At 41.6% G+C, this 24479-nt stretch overlaps 1 protein-coding gene across 2 annotated transcripts; it reads right to left on the bottom strand.

The window, feature by feature from the left end:
* Positions 1 to 8637: 8637 nt before the first annotated feature.
* On the bottom strand, positions 8638 to 24364 carry LOC137887089 (N-acetylglucosamine-1-phosphodiester alpha-N-acetylglucosaminidase-like). 2 transcript variants are annotated; one of them, XM_068729869.1, is made up of 13 exons: positions 24220 to 24364; positions 23001 to 23215; positions 22466 to 22736; positions 20232 to 20371; positions 18442 to 18550; positions 15959 to 16087; positions 15488 to 15693; positions 15192 to 15239; positions 14570 to 14698; positions 14292 to 14423; positions 12444 to 12525; positions 11098 to 11137; positions 8638 to 9968 (listed from the first exon to the last, which is right to left on the bottom strand). In XM_068729869.1, exons 1-13 carry the CDS (start codon positions 24300 to 24302, stop codon positions 9756 to 9758), a joined length of 1797 nt encoding a protein of 598 aa, XP_068585970.1. In that variant the 5' UTR covers positions 24303 to 24364; the 3' UTR covers positions 8638 to 9755. The 2 variants fall into 2 exon arrangements, with proteins under 2 accessions (XP_068585970.1, XP_068585971.1); XM_068729870.1 differs by lacking the exon at positions 11098 to 11137.
* Positions 24365 to 24479: the final 115 nt, after the last annotated feature.

The following is a 24479-nucleotide window of genomic DNA, read 5'->3' as shown; positions in this document are numbered from 1 at the left end:
ACAGTCTGTAAATACTGACTTCACTGCATTCAACTCAACACACTGTCTGTAAATACTGACTTCACTGCATTTAACTTCACACAGTCTGTGAATACTGACTTCATTGCATTTAACTCAACACTGTCTGTAAATACTGACTTCACTGCATTCAACTCAACACAGTCTGTAAATACTGACTTCACTGCATTTAACTCCTCACACTGTCTGTAAATACTGACTTCACTGCATTTAACTCCTCACCACTGTCTGTAAATACTGACTTCACTGCATTTAACTCCTCACCACTGTCTGTAAATACTGACTTCACTGTATTTAACTCAACACACAGTCTGTAAATACTGACTTCACTGCATTTAACTCAACACTGTCTGTAAATACTGACTTTACTGCATTTAACTCCTCACACTGTCTGTAAATACTGACTTCACTGCATTTAACTTCACACAGTCTGTAAATACTGACTTCACTGCATTTAACTTAACACTGTCTGTAAATACTGACTTCATTGCATTTAACTCCTCACCACTGTCTGTAAATACTGACTTCACTGCATTTAACTCCTCACACTGTCTGTAAATACTGACTTCACTGCATTTAACTCAACACTGTCTGTAAATACTGACTTCACTGCATTTAACTCAACACAGTCTGTAAATACTGACTTCACTGCATTTAACTCAACACTGTCTGTAAATACTGACTTCACTGCATTTAACTCCTCACCACTGTCTGTAAATACTGACTTCACTGCATTTAACTTTTCACACTGTCTGTAAATACTGACTTCACTGTATTTAACTCAACACACAGTCTGTAAATACTGACTTCACTGCATTTAACTCAACACTGTCTGTAAATACTGACTTTACTGCATTTAACTCCTCACACTGTCTGTAAATACTGACTTCACTGCATTTAACTTCACACAGTCTGTAAATACTGACTTCACTGCATTTAACTTCACACAGTCTGTAAATACTGACTTCACTGCATTTAACTCAACACTGTCTGTAAATACTGACTTCATTGCATTTAACTCAACACAGTCTGTAAATACTGACTTTACTGCATTTAACTCCTCACACTGTCTGTAAATACTGACTTCACTGCATTTAACTTCACACAGTCTGTAAATACTGACTTCACTGCATTTAACTCAACACACAGTCTGTAAATACTGACTTCACTGCAGTAAAAGTACTACAACCACTCTGTGAAAATACTCCACGATAAGTACAACTACTGCATTCATTATGTACCTCTGAGATGTGGTACAGTATAAAGTACAATATGTACCTCTGAGATGTAGTACAGTAAAAACTACAATATTTACATCTGAGATGTAGTACAATAAAAAATACAATATGTACCTCTGAGATGTATTGGAGTTAAAGTATAGTATTTACCTCTGAGATGTAGTACAGTTAAAAGTACAGTATTTACCCCTGAGAGGTAGTGAACTAGAAGTATAATTATCCTAATAATAAGTATCATAAATACATTTAATTCAAATGAGCCAAACAGGAATAAACTATTTCCAAATCGTTTGTTAATTTAAATATACAATAAACTTCCTTTGGTTCCCAGTAAAGTCAAGAACTGTATCTTCTACTTATTAACTACTTACTAACTTCAAGCTTTCATATGACCTAAAATACATAGAAAGTTGAATCTCTTATTGTTTGCTCGTTGTGTGAATCATTACAGCTCACAAAACAGAAAAGGGAAAAAAATTCCATGTGGGAAAAACACACAGAGGAGCAGGACAACATGTCGCTCTAGATCTTTCCATTCCCACACCTGTGACATCACAACACCGATAACAGAGTCCTTCAGCGCTCACTTCCTGTGTTGCATCACAGCCGCCTCACCTGTAGCTTCAAAACACCCGTAAACGCTCAGATGATCCGTAAAACATAGAATACACAAGTGATTGTCATGCTTAGCAGATCAAACAAAGTCTGCTTTTACATAAACTGTTGAACCACTACAGTGTACTTTATTTAGAGTACAAGTCTGATCATATTCTGTATTTATGTATCAGAGGCTGATATCTGTTGTTCCTCTGAGCCATTGATCTCCATCAAAACACACCAGTGAGCCTCTCTGTTGTTCCTTCATCACCACGAAAACACTCACTTTATTTTGACTCAAAACAAAAGAATCACCAGAGCACCAAACGTGGATTCATCCACCGCTGAAAGTAGTCCCCAGTTAATGCTCTATGTGCTCCTGTTTGATAGAAACTAATTGTGTTCATAAAGATTTACGTCTTTAGTAGGAAACAAAGGGTAAAATAAATAGAAATTAAAGCAGTATTTTGTTTTCCAAAGTGAGGAAACTCACTTTAATAAATCAGATATTTAAAACACAGCTCAGGCCTTGGTGGAGGTCTGTGGAGACAAAATGACCACACAGAAACATAAACAACAACAAAGAGACTCAAAATGACTACAACAAAATACAGAGAGACAAAGACTACAGAGAGCCACAAGAAGACTACAAAGAGACACAAGAAGACTACAAAGAGACACAAGGAGACTACAAAGAGACACAAAGACACACAAGATGACTACAAAGAGACACAAGAAGACTACAAAGAGACACAAGGAGACTACAAAGAGACACAAGGAGACTACAAAGAGACACAAGAATACTACAAAGAGACACAAGGAGACTACAAAGAGACACAAGATGACTACAAAGAGCCACAAGAAGACTACAAAGAGACACAAGATGACTGCAAAGAGACACAAGATGACTACAAAGAGACACAAGGAGACTACAAAGAGACACAAGAGGACTACAAAGAGACACAAGAGGACTACAAAGAGACACAAGGAGACTACAAAGAGACACAAGAGGACTACAACAAAATACAGAGAGACAAAGACTACAGAGAGCCACAAGAAGACTACAAAGAGACACAAGAAGACTACAAAGAGACACAAGGAGACTACAAAGAGACACAAAGACACACAAGATGACTACAAAGAGACACAAGAAGACTACAAAGAGACACAAGGAGACTACAAAGAGACACAAGGAGACTACAAAGAGACACAAGAATACTACAAAGAGACACAAGGAGACTACAAAGAGACACAAGATGACTACAAAGAGCCACAAGAAGACTACAAAGAGACACAAGATGACTGCAAAGAGACACAAGATGACTACAAAGAGACACAAGGAGACTACAAAGAGACACAAGAGGACTACAAAGAGACACAAGAGGACTACAAAGAGACACAAGGAGACTACAAAGAGACACAAGAGGACTACAAAGAGCCACAAGGACACTACAAAGAGACACAAGAAGATTACAAAGAAATAGAAAAAGACTACAAAGAGACACAAGAAGACTACAAAGAGACACTAGAAGATTACAAAGAAATAGAAAAAGACTACAAAGAGACACAAGAAGACTACAAAGAGACACTAGAAGACTACAAAGAGACACAAGATGACTACAAAGAGACACAAGGAGACTACAAAGAGACACAAGGAGACTACAAAGAGACACAAGAATACTACAAAGAGACACAAGGAGACTACAAAGAGACACAAGATGACTACAAAGAGCCACAAGAAGACTACAAAGAGACACAAGATGACTACGAAGAGACACAAGATGACTACGAAGAAACACAAGAGGACTACAAAGAGACACAAGGAGACTACAAAGAGACACAAGAGGACTACAAAGAGTCACAAGGAGACTACAAAGAGACACAAGATGACTACAAAGAGACACAAGGAGACTACAAAGACACACAAGAAGACTACAAAGAGCCACAAGGACACTACAAAGAGACACAAGAAGATTACAAAGAAATAGAAAAAGACTACAAAGAGACACAAGAAGACTACAAAGAGACACAAGGAGATTACAAAGACACACAAGAAGACTACAAAGAGCCACAAGGACACTACAAAGAGACACAAGAAGATTACAAAGAAATAGAAAAAGACTACAAAGAGACACAAGAAGACTACAAAGAGACACAAGAATACTACAAAGAGACACAAGGAGACTACAAAGAGACACAAGATGACTACAAAGAGCCACAAGAAGACTACAAAGAGACACAAGATGACTACGAAGAGACACAAGATGACTACGAAGAAACACAAGAGGACTACAAAGAGACACAAGGAGACTACAAAGAGACACAAGAGGACTACAAAGAGACACAAGGAGACTACAAAGAGACACAAGATGACTACAAAGAGACACAAGGAGACTACAAAGACACACAAGAAGACTACAAAGAGCCACAAGGACACTACAAAGAGACACAAGAAGATTACAAAGAAATAGAAAAAGACTACAAAGAGACACAAGAAGACTACAAAGAGACACTAGAAGACTACAAAGAAACAGAAAAAGACTACAAAGAGACACAAGGAGACTACAAAGAGACTCAAATTGACTACAAAGAGACACAAGAAGACTACAAAGAGACTCAAATTGACTACAAAGAGACACAAAACAACCACAAACAGTGTCTTAACAACTATAAGTCTGCGTTTTGTCTCTCCGTAGGACAGGCCTTTTGTCTCTTGTCTCATAACCCTCTCATGTGTGACTCATATTGTCCTCATTAGTTGTTACTACAGCACTAATAACGCACACGAGGTGTTCAGGGTGTGTGAGCCTCACGGACAAAGTGTCCTGTTTGTCGACATAATAAGTGATCATTGTTACACATCACAGGCGTCCGTCACAACAACGCAGTCGCCTTCCTTCTGCTGCGTCTTTACATAATCTGGCTAATGTTTACAGTGTGTGTGTGTGTGTGTGTGTGTGTGTGTGTGTGTGTGTGTGTGTTGCACAATACTGTCCTGCACAGCGGGGGTCAAAGACCTCGTGTTGTTGAATTTATTGATCCCAAAGAATTATTCTTACAAGATTACAACAGACGAAGAAAAAGAAGTACAAACAGTAAAGAGACAAACATTTATAAACAACATAAATTATATAAGAAGTAAAATACATTTAGTAAACTAAAATAGAAAAGTAGTGCTGTGCAGGATATTAAGAGGAAAACTACTAAAAAGTAAGATTGCACATGATGTAGATATTATTGTTTCGGCTGTTTTTATATATATTATATTTTAGATTCTAATTATATATATATATATATATATATATATATATATATATATATATATATATATATATATAATTGAGATGCATTAATGTGAAGCTGGAGCTCATTTTAACTACTTTATAAACAGCTGGTAGTTTATTATATAATCATTTATTAGTTGATTCTATTTTATATTAATAATCAGTGTTAGTATTTTAAGTGATCAAATAGAGAAGCAGAAAATACTCAAAGAACAAGTACTTTAAAATTGTACACAAGTGCAGTACTTAGTTTCTCTGTTTGTTTTGCTCTGAACTTTCTCAAATTAGTACTTTAGTATTATATTATAGTTTTATATTCTTTATGAATGTTTGTATTCTATTGACTTTGTTGTCAGTGTCTCTTCCAGCTGTTGTCTGTTGCCGTGGTGATGATCACACGTCAGTCGTTCAGGACGTCAACATGTGGAGAGGAATGTGGGCGGGGCCTCGAGTAACACACTAACCTCTGTGGGGAGAGAGGTCACGGCTTCACAACACACACACACACACACACACACACACACACACACACAAAAACACAACAACACACACACACACACACTCAAAACAAACACACAACACACACACACACACACACACACATACACACATAAACACTCAACACAAACATACAACATACACACACATAAAAACACACACACGCACACTCAACACACACACACACACACACACACACACACACACACACACACACACACACACACAAAAGCACACACACGCACACTCAACACAGACACACACACACACACACACACACACACACACACACACACACACACACAGGTTTGTTCGGCCATGTTTTTTCTTGGTTAAAACCAATGAATTAATAATCAAAACAATCTGTAATCCATCGATTAGTCAGTGAATCATTTTAAAGCGATAAATCAGCTGCTGTCCTGTAGAGTCTGACACAACATGTGAGTCAGAAGAGCTTCAGTCACAGACGATTAAAACATTCATATTAATACTTTGTGTAAACTGTTTGTGTTCCGGTTTTAAAAGCTTCCAAAAAAAGAAATCTGTGACGCAGAAATCTCTGCAAACGTCTTCTAAAAGTCTGGAAGCATAAAAAGAGGAAACGTGGAGCTGTTTACAGAACAGACAAGAGAGTGACCCAGAGAGCTGCTGCTGTTGACGTTCCTCCTGCTGCACAACAGGAATGCACTTTGTGTTGTGTTGGTGGTGTTTAAATGATCCAGGAGTGTCTCTTTAAAAACCTGTTTCAAGCTGCTCGACAAGGAAACTCAACAGGTTCTTTTTTAAACGCACAAAAAGCTTCGACGTGTCATTTTTTTTTACCACAAACACACAAACATAATTGCGAGAACGCCGAGGAGAAAAAAAACAAAAGATGAAACTGACATGAAACACAAGCTGTGAGGAAACTCCGCTGATGAAATCAGACGTTTCTGCAGAGCAACATCCTCCCGCCGAGTTACATCAGCTGGAGTTGGGAGGCGGGACAAAGTGCAGAGAGCCGGCAGCCCATTGGCTCTCACCGCCCCGTCAGTGACCTCCTGACTTCAGTTAATGAACAGAGGTGAAGTCATAAAAACACAGTTTCCTGACCCGTCAAAAATAACTTGAGGAAGAAAGTGAGTTAGCTGTCTGGAAGACAAAAACACACACTGGATCTACCCTTTAAATATCATGAAAATATATAATATAATATTATTAAATGAGAAACAAATGTGAGCACATAATGCTGCATTTTTACTCTCTTTATTTAAATGTCTTTAGCCGTGACGTGTTTATATTTTCAGCAGTTTTAAAGTGTTTGAAACTGATTTTCAGGGAACAGTTTACACTAGTAAAAATACTCTGTTACAAGTAAAAGTGCTGCAGCAAAATGTACTTTAAATATAAAAAGTGAAAGTACTCATTCTGCAGATAAATGAGCCCCTCAGAGTTTGACTTCTTCATGTGAGTAAACCAGATCAAACGAAGTCTCCTTCAGCCGTTTGGTCATTTAAACACCAGAGAAGAAGAACGGTCACCACCATTAGAGTCCTTCCTCTGAACACAGGTCGTGTTTCATCAGCTCATTGTTGCATTCTAGATGTAAAACGTGTCACGAACAGCAGGAGGAAGTCATCATCTCACAGACACAGACGGACTGTTTTCTGGTCGTGTAGACGTCGGTGTTTCAAAGAAGAAGAAGAAGAAGAAGTAACAGCTGACCTGATTCTTCAGCTGTTGCATCGCCCTCAGAGATGTTTGTTTAGAAGCTCATTTACAAACATCCTCCTGATCAAGAAGTCTCCACACCGTTTATGTGGATGTTCAATCACTCGTTGATGGTAAACGTAGCCGATTGAAGCAATAAAATCACAATAAAATACAGCATTTAACTGTAAAATGTAGAGATATGTTGAGCAATAAAAAGATGTTCACCTCTTCTTTAAAACAAGAAGAAAACATTCACACGTTCTGCAGAGTTTAAAAGTTCCTCAAAGAGTGAGACCAGAACAAAGTGTGGTCTTGTGGAGGTCAGAGGTCACGTGACCTGAAAAGACCCTAAAAGGTGCAGTGACCTGAAAAGACCCTAAAAGGTGCAGTGACCCGCCGGCGAAACCTCCGCTGACCTGGACGTCAACACAAAAAACCCGACCAGTCGACACAAAAACAGCTATGACACGAGAAAAGGGTGAACTGATGGTGAGTAAAGCCGATGAGTCTGTGAGGCAGTTTATAAACCCACACCATGAGTTTATAAAGTCTGTCCTCCCTCATGTAGACTAACACACATGCACACTTTATGTGGCAATGAAAGAGGATCTTTGGGATCCGCTTGAGGAGACAGATTTAGTTTGTGTGTTCCACGTTATTTTAAGAGTGTCATGCAGTGTGGAAGTCACACTGGTTCTTGGTCTTGGTCCTGGTCTCAACCCCCCAGAGGTCTTGGTCTTAACTTGGTTTAGATACACTCTGGTCTTGGTCTTGAGACTTGGTCTTGCCCTGCCTTCGTCTTGACTTGGTCTCAACCCCTCAAAGTCTTGGTCTTAACCCAGTCTAAATACTCTCTGGTCTTGGTCTTGACTTGATCTCCAAAGTCTTGGTCTTGGTCTCGATACTCCATGGTCTTGACTTGGTCACCAAAGTCTTGGTCTTGACTCGGTCTCCAATGTCATAGTCTTGACTCGGTCTCGATACTCTCTGGTCTTGACTTGGTCACCAAAGTCTTGGTCTTGTCTTGGTCTTGATACACTCTGGTCTTGGTCTTGACTTGGTCTCGGCTAACATGCTAACTGCTAACATGACACCTGTTAGCATGCTGACATGCTAAGTTAGCAATTCCCCACCCACACATGACGAGGATCTAAGGGTAAAAAAGAATAAGATGGCAACAGACTTTTCTTAAATTGTAAATTCTAACAGTAGCAGTTTATCAAAATGGATTCTCTCATAGCAGAAAAATCTGTTTCTATGACTGGAGTTTAAAAGCCAAGACACTGAAAAAACAACAGGATGGATTCATATTTTAGTGGTCAAAAAATACATTTATTCATGTGTTTAAAACAGGGACAAACATAACCTGTTAATCACATATGAGGAGTTTGGTGACATTTACAAATGACGTGATAAAGAACGACTTTCACGCAGTAAGAAATCTTGATAAAGTTTGAATCAAAGAAAGATCAAACATTCGTGGCATCTTGAAGAAAATTGTGCTTCTTTATTATTCTCTCCGATACGAACGAGCGCATTAAGCTCAGAGTCGCTTTACATTCAGATGGAGCTCAGTGCATTTTGACACAACATCTTAAAACCCCTCAGTAACAGTTTGTTTTCATGGTCAAAGTTCAAAGCTGAAAATGTCATCGTGAAGTTCAACCTAACTCTAAAGTGAGTTTAACACCGGTGATCCTGGAGAACCGGCACCATGGAGCTGGTTTCTAATCATTTAGGTGAATCAATGGCACTCATGTGGAATTAATAACTAAGAATTAAATAATAAGCTGTATAAGGAATTAAATAGCTGTAAGGACTATTCTATTAAGCCTCTTTGAAGAGAGTTTAAATAACAGCTTGAGTTCAAATATAGTGCACACTTAAATGGATGTTGTTGGCATTTTTAAGTAGTTTTCAGCGAGACATTTACTTTTGTTGACACGATAAACCAACTAAATATACTTATAATATCTATAAAAGGTCCCAAAATGCAGCGATAACGTCCATTAACTAGGCTGCTAGAGTGGTGAACTATAACCTTTCACCATCTCTAATGGAATGATCGTGGATATTAAAGTAATTGCATCGATTGTAATGTCGCTATTGTTCTCACTCGCTACTTCTGTGATTAGGATGACATGGCATTCTTTTCAGGGTTCATGGTGATTAACCAGAAAACACCCGATGAAGCTCAAAGATAGGTGGACAACGAGTCTCACTTCAGCACTTAAGTTCAACAGGTCAAAAGTGGAAAAGCTCGTCCTACCTGGAGCTGTGGTGGCAAACATCTGACCAGCTTGATGTCAGTTAAGCTTCCTTTTCCTTCCAAAAAGAGGGTTTTTTTGGACAAGTTTAGAAGTTTAAATCAAGCCTCACTCGCCCCCCCGTCGGCCCTCCCGACATCTACGACCCCGGGGACCAGATTTCATCCTGAGAGTCCGAGTCGTCCGACGCAATACCGGATTTCCCTCCGTCTGCGTCCGCTCCTCCGTTGATGCGGTTCAGCGGGACGTAGGAGAAGTCTCGGCGTTCGGTGAAGCGAGCGGCCGCCGAGCCGCGACGCGCCCGGACCAGGTGAAGCAGCAGGCTGGCTGCCAGCAGAGAGGACAGGCTGAAGGTGATCATCAGCCAGGTACGCCTGAGGAGAGACGGCCGGGGTCAGACTAGAAGCTTCTAGTGAGGTTACTGCGGCTCATTGAACGGGAGTCATGGTGCTGTTAGATTGCTGCGAGAACGCCCGTCAATACACACGGCGCCTTCATTTGAGTGAAGCTAACAGCTGCTTGACCGCAGTGAAAATGTTGTTTTAAAGGCTAAACGCCAACAAATCTGGATTGAAGCAGAATATTTAACATCTTGGGAAATTTGGAAATTATTACATCTATCTTATTTTACATAAACTTTGACTTTTGGACTCTACGAGACTCTGGAGTTATTGGAAATGTTTAAATCACACGAGTCGAAAAACAATCCTGCGCAGCCACCACTGGAATCTATTTCCACAAATAGTATAATAATAATAATAAACTTTATCTGTAACTGTGCAGAAATACTAAAACACAAACAACAGACATGCAAAATAGAAGTTTTAATGTGGATTTAGAATTGAATGTCAACATTTAGAACGAAGCTTCAAACTATTCGGATCCAATATTATTTTCATTATAATTTAATTTAATTAATTTACCTTAAAAATTAGCTCATCAAATGTCCGCATATAGAGTAATATATTCAATATAATTTCCCATCTGTGACATCTTAAGGTTGTTTGTTTTATGTGACAGACGGCGGTCCAAAACCTAAAGATATTTGATTTACTATCGTAAAATGTTACGTTTTTGAAAAGCTAAACGCCAACAAATCTGTATTGAAGCAGAATATTTTGATAGATAAAAACTGCATGTTTTGGTAACGATAACATCTGTTTAAATACATTTTGACTGTTAGAAAGCATCACGCTGTCCAGTTTAAGAAGCTGGAATCATTAGAAGCTGTTGGTGTCACTTTCCTTGTCTTAAGTCATTGTTTTGCACATTTAATGAAGCTGATTAGACACACAGTTAAAGGTATATAAGAGAATCTAATACATGCAATTGAATAAATCAGACGACTGCAGAAAGCTGCTGTAAGCTGGTTGTATTGTGTAAATGAATGTTAACACACTTATGTCTACAAATCAAGACCAAACAAATGTCTCAAGAGCAAAAAAAGTCACGTTTGAGCGCATCGACATGAATATTTAATGATGCATTTCATTTGTTACTGACTTTGTCTTTGCACACAAGCAGCACACCTAGTTGTCTTTGTCTGAAAGTAAGAAAAGAAGAAGAAGAAGAAGAAGAAGAAGAAGAAGAGACAAGAGTTGCTAATGTACGATTTTCAGGAAATACAGAAACAAGCTGAAGAACAATAATCAAGTCAAGTAAAAAGATGAAGCATCGGGTACACGATGCTATGCTATTGAGCTAACGACACGTTACATTAACTGACATTCTTTAGTCAATATTCAGAATCTTTTAAAAGGTGTAAGATCAGGACAGAATTTTAGCTTTAAAACATTCAAAGAATGAAGAACGTTGACGAGGACAAAGAAGAAGGTTCTAAAAATGTTAATGCTGCGTTCTCTCTAGTGTCCAGCAGGGGGCGACTCCTCTGGTTGTATAGAAGTCTAGTCTAAAATGACTCTACTTCTCTCTTGATTTATTCCCTCAGTAAACATTGTAAACATGAGTTTATGGTCTCAATCTCTAGTTTACAGTCTTCTTCAATACAGCATGATGTTCATTTAGTACATTATGCTCCATTTAGAGTCAAACAGACCATAAAGAAGGGATGATTTAGGGGCGGGGCTACACGCTGATTGACAGGTCTCTACATCACTCCTCCTCAGTCCAGATATGGTCACTTCTTGTTCACTGGTTGCAAAAAACCAAGATGGCGACGGTCAAAATGCCGAACTCGAGGCTTCAAAACATCCGTCACGAAGACTACGTCCGCTTCATATAGACTCATAAAAGCCTTCAATCAATCTTAAAAATAGAGACTCGTCTGTTTTTATTATCCACGCTAACCACATAGGTTATCACGAGGAACCACGGACACGCTCAGCTGAAAGTCACAACTTAACACGGTCACCCGTTAAACTTAACACCTGGAGCTCTGATCCTGTAGAAACAGTCTATTTCTGACCACCGAACATGAAACAACCAGACATGTTGATGCTGGTAACAGTTTTAAATCAATGTTTAGAATACGGTTAACTTTAACTCTCTGTTGTCTCACCACTAAGACCAACAGCGACTGCTTTTCATTCAAATGTTTCCCTCTTTTTGGTCGTATAAGGGTTAAAAAACACAAATCCGTCTCCTCCATCTTGTGTCCCCCTTCAACAAAGGGATTGGCAACGGCTAACAATTCCTGACTTGCATGTGAAAGGTGAGCAGCTGGACGAATGAAGAGCAGAGATTACGTGAAGAAAATAGAGAGATAAACCTCCCTGTTTCTCCTCACAGGCTGAACTGTGAGCTGATTCTGGAGGTGAAGGTTTATTAGAACGTGAACGATGTACAGAGAGGAGGTGAGGTGAGGAGGTGAGGTGAGCTGTGACACTTACTCTGTCAGATGAGGCTGCTCTCTGTGAGCTTCTTCATCTCGTCTCCAACGTGTAAACATCTGTTCCGCCAGACAATGTCCAGCTGTGGAGGAGAAGGAAGAGGAGAAGAAGAAGAAGGAGAAGAAGAAGAAGGAGAAGAAGGAGGAGAAGAAGAAGAAGGAGAAGAAGACGAAGGAGAAGAAGAAGAAGGAGAAGAAGGAGAAGAAGGAGGAGAAGGAGAAGAAGAAGGAGAAGAAGGAGGAGAAGAAGAAGAAGGAGAAGAAGACGAAGGAGAAGAAGACGAAGGAAAAGAAGACGAAGGAGAAGAAGGAGGAGGAGGAGGAGGAGGAGGAGGAGGAGGAGGAGGAGGAGAAGAAGAAAGAGGAGAAGAAGGAGGAGGAGAAGAAGGAGAAGGAGAAGAAGAAGAAGGACCAGTTAATAATGTATGTTATCATCAGTAAAGTCTTCATTTTTTGTGTCACACATTTTTAAAACAGCAGACAGAGATTGTGAAGAATTTAAAGTGTGTTTAATAATCACTCCTAGTGGTGGATATAACGTTATAACATGTTTGTTTGAAGAAGTGTTAAATCATAATAGTGTTCAATAATCAATAGTGTTATAATCATCCTATGTATCAAACTATAAAATACAGGTAGTGAATGTTTTGAGGGAAAGAGAGAGACCTTTGAGAGAAGCTTTTCAGATCTGAAAACAACTGAATGGTAATGAGATGAGTTTGGTGAGCCGACTTCAGGAATGTGAGGTGTGAACAGTGGGGGAAGGAGATGTATTGATCAAGCAGAGATGTAGATGAAGACAGCCCTGAGGAAGCGTGGGGGTCGGGTTCATGCTGTGTTCAGAGGAGGAGGACAAGGCGGACCAGAGGACACTATTCAGACATTATGCGGATCACTTAGAACAATGGAGAGCATTGTCAGAGGACAGGAGGAGACAATCGGATTTCAGCCAATCACAAAGCTGGGAATGGACTTTTGAAAGTAAACTACTGACTTTCTGGTATAAAAACATTGTTTTGTCGGCCGGTTGGGGAGGGGGGGGGGGGGGGGGGGCAGTTTGTAACTGTCTTTCAGCTTCTGTGAATTATTAAATACTTTTTCATTGTAAACCGGATCCAGCAGACTTTTTGGCGTGACTTTGTTGCTATATATATATATATATATATATATATATATATATATATATACACACACATATACACACACACACACATCAACATTTATGAAATAATGTAATAATTTGGTGATCGTCTCTCGTGTCTGAAGCTGCTGGCTGTTAAACATCGTACGGACTCCACCGTCTCTGAGCCTCACACCAACACAATACGAAAAACCCCACCTGGCAAACAAGCTCAACTAGTGTTACTGTCGCTTTAAAGGACAATGGGATGGTCCTGACCCCCTCCCCCGTGACCCCCCTCCACCAGCTCAGCAGGGGGCCGTGCCTCTCGACCCCCCTCCCCCCCCCTCCCTCCTTCCCCTCCGCTCCCCTCCCCCACCACAATGAAAACTCTCTATTCTGGAGATGGACGTCAACAGGCTGTTTAGAAGACAGAACCCCCGCTAAAGCAGCCGGCTCTGTCTCCCCCTCCACAGTGAAGCACGGTGCTGATCAGCTGTCTCTGGTGTTCACAGACATCTTCAACACCTCCATGGAGACATGATAGGTACCAACCTGCTTCAAGGCCTCCACCATCATCCCCGTCCCCCCAAAACACCCAAGAGCCACAGGACTGAACGACTGCAGGCCCGTCGCCCTGACCCTGTCCCACCTCACAACCCTCACCGACCCTCTCCTGGACCCCCTGCAGTTCACCTACAGAGCGTGTGTGTGTGTGTGTGTGTGTACCTCTGTATAAGGTGTGGTTGGTCTCTCCTCTCAGCGTGGTGTTACAGCTTCCTGTCTGCGGGTCACATGGACACTGGTCGTCACAGCGACACTCCCGAGCGCAGGACGGACCGTAGAAGCCCAGAGGACACACTGAGACACACACACACACACACACACACACACACACACACACACACACACACACACACACACACACACACACTTTACACACTTTACACACTTTGAATCCACGTCAGGATTCAGAATCATCACACTTTCCAGGTCGGTGGTTCTACCTCGTTCACAGGCGGCGCCGTGAAACCCGGAGGTGCAGGTGCAGCGTCCGTTAACGGGGTCGCAGGAGCCGCCGTTGACGCAGGAGCAGGTTTGGTTGCACCCGTCACCAAAGAAACCCGGCAGGCACTCTGTCAATGAGAAGGGGGGGGGGGTCAATGACAACAAAAGAGGGGGGAGGCTGCATCTACAGGGTGAGGGTCAGGTTATGGGCTAGTGTGTGTAAATGGTAAATGGACTTGTACTGGTATCACACCTTTCTAGTCTTTCCGACCACTCAAAGCACTTTCACACTGCTTGTCATCGTTCACACACTGATGGGCGGGGCTAAGTGACACCTGCCTATCACGTTCTATCACACTCACACACCGTGGGCTCAGCTACGGGAGCACATTTTGGGGTTAAGTTAAGTTTTGGGGATCGAACCGCCGATCCTCTGATTGAAGGACGACCCTGCTCTCCACTTATCCACAGTGGCCCCGTGTGTGTGTGTGTGTGTGAGTGAGTGAGTGAGTGAGTCAACGGCGGCTCCTGCAACCCCGTTAACGGTGAGTGAGTGAGTGAGTGAGTGAGTGAGTGAGTGAGTGAGTGAGTGAGTGAGTGAGTGAGTGAGTGAGTGTGTACCTTGGCTACAGTTCTTTCCTCTCCATCCAGCATCACAGACACAACCATCTACAACACAAACAAAAAGACATGAAACAGATTAACATTGACAAATATTTAACTGATAGACATCAACATGAAACTTCACCCGTTCATTAGTCACATTAAGACGATTCTTTTTGTCTTACAAGCTTTCTTAAATATGCAAATGAGGCATTATGTAATGGTAACTTTTGGTGAATTTAGGAGAAACAAACAGACGAAGTGGTAAAATGTTTTCTCTCCTCCTCCTCCTCCTCCTCCTCCTCCTCACTTACCGGCGGTGCAGACGCCGTGTCGACCGCAGGCCGGCGGCCGACACACCAGAGAGTCGCAGCCGGCGCCCCGCCAGCCCTCCCGGCAGCGACAGCGTCCGTCCTCGCAGTCTCCGTGCCTGCTGCAGTCCGCCGGCTGGCAGCGCCGCCGGTGAACGCACAAGACGGTGGAGACGGGCCGAGCACAGCGCCACCTGCTGTCGGATTTACTGAGGGGAAGAGGGGAAGAGGGGAAGAGGGCTTTATAGAGCCAATCGGCTCTTTGATCAGGAGACGACCAGGCGTTTCCCATCATGCATTGGGTCACGCAGTCGATGGAGCGTAACCGGCTCTAAAATCTGCGCGAGGTCATCGTCGACCACGCGTTCACGACGTCGGAGCAAGACGGGAATCAAGTCGGACACAAATCTACCCAGCATGCATTGTGCGGCGATCGGCCCCGACGACGCGTATGAAAGAGTCTCATTGGCTCACCAGTGATCCGAGGGGTAGCTGGCCAATGAGCCGTCAGCCACGTAGGTGGAGGACCCGCCTCCGTCCAGGTTGATGGCGTTGACGACCCCGTAGCTCTTCAGAGACTCGGCCACCTCCCACAGAGTCATGCTGCACAGACACACAACAGCAGGACGCACACGCCGAGACATCAACACCTAGACAACTATCACATGAGCCGAGTATCCAACAGTGCAATACTGAATGTTTAGATTACATGATGAATCACACTTTTATCTGGATTCTTAGGAAAAATTAGGGGGAAAAAAAACACTAAAATTGTGTTTATTAAATATCTTCCACATGAAAAATATATATATATATATATATATATATATATATATATATATATATATATGTCTTACACTTCATACGTGTGCATATCTTTAATACTCAACTTATTTTGAGCTCATAGATACCAAATAGTTAATTGTGCTCGTTTCTATTTTCATTAGATGGCAGAAAACTCTCGAGATTAAACAGTAAGAACTTACAGGTCTTTATGACCTTCAGTTACTCACATAGAAGGAGCTTCTATCTATATATTACATATACATTCAATGAATTAAAATCTAATTATTTAAAGTCACATGAGTATACATTTCAATGGGTTTCAATGCACTTTGAGAAAACTACGACTCAAATACATTTAGGATGTTTAGAGTTTTAGTTTTTGGCACAATGGAGTCGGAGCTGTTGATAAATAAAGTATTGTGTGAACCACTGGTGAGGCTGCTGTTATTCATGAGAGGCGGTGAGCGGGAGGTCCTTGTGTTCTGACCGTTACACGGTTCATTGAGCGGGTCTGATATCGAGTTGAGATGTTCAGACGGACAGCGAACGTGTCCGTGCTCCTCGAGGTCACACCATTCACAGCAACACATTCATCTTCAGCGTTGCTGCACCGAGGGGTCAGATCAATACATCCGATCGGTGGAGAGGTCTGAGTGGGTTCCAGGTGACGTGAGCCTGTTAGTGTATTAGTTCATCTCACAAATCAAACTCTGTCAGAGGTCAACAGAGCCCTTTTACCGCCCCCTCGTTTATCACTTTCACCATTACAGGCTGTTTAGATTCTCTGGCACCTCCCTCTTCTGCTGTTTCTCCTTCACCTCCGTCTCTCTCTTGTTATCTATTCAAGAAGTATTCAATACATCTACTCAGGGGTGGATTTATGGATGGGGGCCCGAAATGTCACCTACAAAATGTCACTTAATGAGACATATGTACCGACCACGAAGACACATAAAATCACCACAAAGAGATGCAAGATAACAAAAAAGCAACACAAAACAACCATAATAAGACACAAAACAACTACAAAGAGACACAAAATGACCACAAAGAGACACAAAACAACCACAATAAGACACAAAACAACTACAAAGAGACACAAAATGACCACAAAGAGACACAAGACAACCATAATAAGACACAAAACAACTACAAAGAGACACAAAATGACCACAAAGAGACACAAGACAACCACAATAAGACACAAAACAACTACAAAGAGACACAAAATGACCACAAAGAGACACAAAACAACCACAATAAGACACAAAACAACTACAAAGAGACACAAAATGACCACAAAGAGACACAAGACAACCACAATAAGACACAAAACAACTACAAAGAGACACAAAATGACCACAAAGAGACACAAGACAACCACAATAAGACACAAAATAACTACAAAGAGACACAAAACAACTACAAAGAGACACAAAATGACCACAAAGAGACACAAGACAACCACAATAAGACAAAATAAATACAAAGAGACACAAAATTACCACAAAGAGACACAAGACAACCACAATAAGACAAAATAAATACAAAGAGACACAAAATAACAAAAAAGCAACACAAAACAACTACAGAGACACCAATTGACCACAAAGAGACACAAAACAACTACAAAGAGACACAAAATGACCACAAAGAGACACAAGACAACCACTATAAGACAAAATAAATACAAAGAGACACAAAATAACAAGAAAGCAACACAAAACAACTACAAAGAGAGACAAAACAACTATAGAGTCTGTGTGTCTTGCTGGTGGTGGTGGGGCCCTTTGCATGTCTATACCCAGGGGCCCGTTGTCTCATACATTTACTAGCGGACGCCCCTAAGGAGCTCTGATAAGCCGCGCACAGCGTGTTTACACCACACCCATCTTCATCTTCAGTGTCTTGTCTTTGGTGTTCCTGTCGTTATAAAGACAATCCAGAGCGCATACACTTTGTTTCCTCTACGTTTAGTTCAGTGATGTAAAATCAAACCCTGCATATTTAATTCCCATTGGGGCCACCTTTGTATTGACTCAACGACCCGCGAGTCACTTTATGTTAATGGAATAATTTATCATATGTTTTCTCTGCGCTCTCTTTCCTCCACTTACTGAGAGCTGAATGGAACAAACTAAAAGTATGACTTCTGCGTGTGAGACAGTTACCCCCTCACTCCGGTCTGTCCGTCGATGTGAAACAGGACCAGGTGGCCCTCGGCGTCGTGGCCCACCGCCGTCCTCGCCGACACCACGTCCACAAAAGTGCGGAATTTACCTGTGAAAGTACGAGAAAAAAAAAAAAGAGCTGACCGTACTGAACATACTGAACATATTAAACATATTAAACATACTTAACGTACAGAACATATTAAACATATTAAACAAACTGAACGTACAGAACATATTAAACATATTAAACATACTTAACGTACTAAACATACTGAACATATTAAACATACTGAACATACTGAACATATTAAACATATTAAACATACTGAACATACTGAACATATTAAACATAAATATATTAAACATACTGAACGTACTGAACATATTAAACATACTGAACATATTAAACATATTAAACATACTGAATGTACTGAACATATTAAACGTACTGAACGTACTGAACATATTGAACATATTGAACGTATTGAATTTACTGACCGTACTGAACATATTGACCGTACTGAATATATTGACCGTACTGAACATATTGACCGTACTGAACATATTGACCGTACTGAATATATTGACCGTACTGAATATATTGACCGTACTGAACATATTGACCGTACTGAACATATTGACCGTACTGAATATATTGACCGTACTGAACATATTGACCGTACTGAATATATTGACCGTACTGAACATATTGACCGTACTGAATATATTGACCATACTGAACATATTGACCGTACTGAACATATTGACCGTACTGAACGTACTGACCGTACTGAACATAATGCGGGACGAACAAATCACAGTTCAGACCTCTTCAGTCGAACCTGCCCCTAAATCATCCCCTGCTTTATGGTCTGTTTGACTCTAAATGGACCATAATGTACTAAATGAACATCATGCTGTATTGAAGAAGACTTGAAACTAGAGATTGAGACCATAAACTCATGTTTACAATGTTTACTGAGGTAATGAATCAAGATTAAACCTGTATATATAATAATATAATATAGTAATATGGTTGTTGACAGACCGTCTCTACAGAGGTTCAAACAGAGCGGCCATGAGGTTATAAAAAGCTGAGGTCAAGTTTCAACATTATGTAAACAATGACAGATGAGTTCTGGGAAAAACAAATCCTTTGTTTACTTTTACAACGTGTGTGTGTGTGTGTGTGTGTGTGTGTGTGTGTGTGTGTGTGTGTGTGTGTGTGTGTGTGTGTGTAACAATAAAGAGCATAATGCAGTTAAATAATAACTGGACGTGAACTCTGGTTCCACTGATTTGGTGGCGTCAGTCGGGTCAGAGACGAGACGTCGTTACACTTAATTACAGGTCAACTGAAACAAACCTGTTGCGCAGCAGGTTGATCTTAAAGGGACAGTTGTCATAACGTTAGAATTTACCTTCAGCCAGTACTCATGTTCACTGAGCAGAGCCTGAAGGCATCATAATGTAACTGAAGTGAACCTCCGTTGGTTAGCCGTTAGCGGTGCTGCTAACGTTACTAGCTCTCCTCCTGTTGATATACAAAGCTGCTGCTCCCATCACCATCACTGCTTTACTCTCTGACTATGGAGAAGAACTTCATACGACACTTAAAAACATCTTGAACATCTTTAACGCTAGATTTCATTTTCCTGATTAATTCTTCCCTCTTTTGATCAGAAGCTCATCTTCTGTAGCGTTTGATTGGACAGAAAACGTGCCGACTCTTCCGGACTAAAACACCCTTCTCTGTTTAGTTGTTTTCTCTGTGAGTGTGAATGTACCCGTCTCCTGTGTCTCGTCACACTCGGCCTCCAGGCTCTGGTTGATGTAAACCTCGCCGTTCCTCAACAGCCACACCACACCGCTGACCAGCTGGACAAACGGGTTGGACTGGTCCAACACGTCTTCCTGGGACAGATACCTGGAGGGACGACGAGGGGAGACAGATCATCAGGACCTCAACATTCCTCAGTCTACCACCAATTAATGTTTCTGCAGCAGGAGAAACCTCTGCTTCATGTTAAAGCTGCATTCTCTCTAGTGTCCACCAGGGGGCGACTCCTCTGGTTGTATAGAAGTCTAGTCTAAAATGACTCTACTTCTCTCTTGATTTATTCCCTCAGTAAACATTGTAAACATGAGTTTATGGTCTCAATCTCTAGTTTACAGTCTTCTTCAATACAGCATGATGTTCATTTAGTACATTATGCTCCATTTAGAGTCAAACAGACCATAAAGCAGGGGATGATTTAGGGGCGGGGCTACACGCTGATTGACAGGTCTCTACCAGAGACGTATACGGTGTCTCTATGTCACTCCTCCTCAGTCCAGATGTGGTCACTTCCTGTTCACTGGTTGTGAAAAACAAAACTATTTGATGGATTGCCATGAAATGTGGTTCAGACGTTCATGTTCCCCTGAAGATGCATCACTTTGGTGATCAATGGTGAAACATCCCCATGAAAGCAATAGATGTCGTGTGCAAAGAACAGACTGAATTACAATGTGAAAAATGGATACGTCTGTATATCAGAAGTGGACGTCACCCGTTGGTCTTTGGACATTTTGAAGCCTCGAGTTCTGCATTTTGGCCGTCACCATCTTGGATTTTTGCAACCAGTGAACAGAAGTGTCCACATCTGGACTGAGGAGGAGCTACGCCATGGTATCACAATCCATCCAATACTTTATTGAAATGTTTAACATAAATCTAACTGTGAACCTCATGGTGAAGTCTTAGGATTCATCATATTGGAAAAATAAGCCTCCGATTTAAAAAATAATTATAAAACATAATAAAAAAAAATAGCAACAAAGAAAAAGAAACAAACGGTATTATTCAGTCAGTTTAAAAGCATCTTTGTGCCTCTCATTCTGACAACTTGAACCCAAATCCAGATGTTTAAAGTGACACAGGTTCCAGCTCCAGAACTCTGTGACCTCTTCACGTTATTTCTTACTGCTTTAACGTTTCCTCTGTTTACAACCAGTTACAAGGTCCCAGTCTGACCTGTAGACCTCTGCACAACAGCTTCAGCTCGTTCCAGGAAGCTCACTTTCGACCTCCTTATCGCTCACCTGAGCCGACACGACTTTTAAGGTAACCAGCTGTGTTTACAGCAGGACGGTGTTGTGAAACATCAGGGAGGAGCTAATAACATCACTGATATGTAGTCGAGCTTTCTACTGGACCTGGATATTTATAACGCTACTACGAGGTCAACACACACACACACACACACACACATTCTCACATTAAACCACGGAAAAATGTCAATTTAACTTGTTTTGTTTGTGGTCAGAAATCTGTAGAATTCCTGCATGACGCAACGTCTGTGCAGCTTAAATAAGAAACATGTAAACACCTCTCTCTTACACTTACACACACACACACACACACACACACACACACACACACACAGAGCAAACACTCGATACAACCAGGCATCTGTTCTCAGTCAGGCTATTAATAAAACGGTTTTATTTAAGACTCCTGGTAAGGCCCAGACCAGATGTGTTTATATTGTATATATATTTAATATATCTATTCAGTTGATTACTGCCATTAAGATGATTATTTTTTCTTTTACAAGTTTTCTGAAATTGTATGTTTGAATATGCAAATGATGCGCTATCCTAATGGCCACCAGAGGAGTCGCCCCCTGGTGGCCATTAGAGAGAATGCAGCTGGTTGTATAGAAGTCTAGTCTAAGATGACTCTACTTCTCTCTAGTGTCCAGCAGGGGGCGACTCCTCTGGTTGTATAGAAGTCTAGTCTAAAATGACTCTACTTCTCTCTTGATTTATTCCCTCAGTAAACATTGTAAACATGAGTTTATGGTCTCAATCTCTAGTTTACAGTCTTCTTCAACACAGCATGATGTTCATTTAGTACATTATGCTCCATTTAGAGTCAAACAGACCATAAAGAGGGGATGATTTAGGGGCGGGGCTACACGCTGATTGACAGGTTAACACTGGGACTCGGCCTCACGGCTCCTATCCTCTCTCTTACCCAAACACCAGGCTGCCGTCCCTCCTGATGCCAAACTGGGCGTTCTGCACCCCCCCGCTGTCCCTCACCATCCGGCCGTCGCTCACCACGTTGCCCAGACACTCGTGCGTCTCGGTGTTGAAGAAGCCGGCGTTCTGGGCGTACAGACACCCGGCGGTGCTGCCGGCCGTCTCCTCCACCGTGGCCCTCTGCTTCATCCCGCAGCCGCCCGGCCCGCCGGGCTCCAACACCGACACCGTCCTCAGCGGGTCGCGGACCACCGTCACGTGACCTGGGAGCAAAGACGAGATGCTTTCAGGGACAGGAAGTAAAATACCAAAGCGGCGGCACATCTAAAGAAACGTGTTGTTTATTGTCACTTTGTTCTGACATGACTCCTCCCCTCATACTTTACACAAACACTTCTCATGTCTGTATGAGCGATGAGAGGTAAACAAATACACAGACAGATCAATCACCAGAGGTTGGTCAAACAGAAGGTCAGATCCAGAGTCAACACGTCAACAACGTGATTCTTAATCTCGCCGGGACTGACCGTAAACCCGTCTGGAGCTCCCCGGGACGTCCGACACGAACACCCTGGACTCGGCCACCGGCAGCCCGCCGTGGTTCCCGGAGGGGGGCCGGCTCTCGTGGGTGGAGTTGCCGTGGACGGCGGGCTGGCAGTCCCTGACGTGGCGGTGGGAGTGGGCGGGGCCGTGTGCGTGGCCATGGGCGTACGGCAGCATGACGTCATCGTCCAGAGAGACTCTACGAGGAGGACAACAAGATGAAGAGAAAGTAACAACTGTAGTGTGTGTGTGTGTGTGTGTGTGTGTGTTAAATATAAGGTATTTCATGTCTGAAATAGTGTCTTTACTGTTAAAGTTACTGGTTTTTATTTCATAAAAGTGTCATAATTTGTATTGTAACAGTTAACGGAGAGGATCATAGAAACTAGACCTCGTTTCATTCCTATGATCCTCACCGATAACTCTTTATATATATTTATGTATATATGTGTATATATGTGTGTATATTTTTAATTCTGACTGTTAACCTGTTTATTTCAGACATCGTGTACATTTGGTTTGTGCATCTTACTGATAATCTTTATTGTTTTATTTCCACTCATTCCCACTTCATACTTCATCACAATGATTTCTCCCTGAATAAATAAAGATGTATCTTATTTGTACTTGTTTTTAAGGCTTTGTTGGACTAGCAGCGCCATCTCGTGGCCAAAGAGACGAACTACAGCAACATGTTTATATAAACAATCAGTTTAAAGAATGAAACCAACACGTGACGACAGGACTCATGAAGTTTAAACATTTGAGATCAGCCTTTAAAATCATCACAACGCAGTACAAGTATAACAAGCCATTACTGTGACACATCTACTAGTTTAATTGCATGTTGACTTTATTCAGACTTTAACTTAGATCTTTGTATGTTCAGTGAAATGAGAGGACCAAAGGTCTTGTTGTGCGTTGAAGGTTTGTGAACATTGTAGAGTTTCTCAACAACTCTGATAAGAACTCTAAACGTTAGACAAACACTGGATGCTGCTGACCAACAGCTGCTGAGTTCTATCAGCATTTACTGGTGTGTGTGTGTGTGTGTGTGTGTGTGTGTGTGTGTGTGTGTGTGTACCCTTACAAGGAAAACGAAAGCCTGGACACACTTTTTCTTTTCATTTGTTAAGCTATGCTAACAGCTAGCATGGCTAACATTAGCAGCTATGTTAACGACAGTTCGACCGGAGGTCTTACCGGGTGTTGTTTGTCTCTGACAGCCGGACAAAGAGCAACAACAGCAGCCACACTAACGGATATTTCACCGACGCTGCTGCCATATGAGGAGGAGAGAAACTAGCCTGAACTCCGCTCTCCTCCTGCTGGTCCCATCGTCGTCATCATCCAGCGACCGCACGTCGTCGAGGCAGAGGAAATAAAACACACGGCTTCCGGTTAGCTTTTACGTAGTAGTAGTTTTTAAATAAACTACTATTAATAAAAGCCCATTTCGACCA

This window comes from Cebidichthys violaceus, unplaced genomic scaffold, assembly GCF_023349555.1.
Source record: "Cebidichthys violaceus isolate CVI_PGR_0920_01 unplaced genomic scaffold, fCebVio1.0.p SCAF_48, whole genome shotgun sequence".
In the NCBI taxonomy this organism is placed as follows: domain Eukaryota; kingdom Metazoa; phylum Chordata; class Actinopteri; order Perciformes; family Stichaeidae; genus Cebidichthys; species Cebidichthys violaceus.
This window is presented reverse-complemented; position numbering and strand designations above follow the sequence as displayed.

Excerpts from the sequence above, each read along its gene's own strand:
- LOC137887089 (XM_068729869.1), bottom strand. The coding sequence starts at position 24,302 with ATGGCAGCAGCGTCGGTGAAATATCCGTTAGTGTGGCTGCTGTTGTTG. Across the intron at positions 23,216-24,219 it reads TCAGAGACAAACAACACCCG|AGTCTCTCTGGACGATGACG; the intron begins GTAAGACCTCCG and ends TCCTCCTCGTAG. Across the intron at positions 15,240-15,487 it reads ACACGGCGTCTGCACCGCCG|ATGGTTGTGTCTGTGATGCT; the intron begins GTAAGTGAGGAG and ends TTTGTGTTGTAG.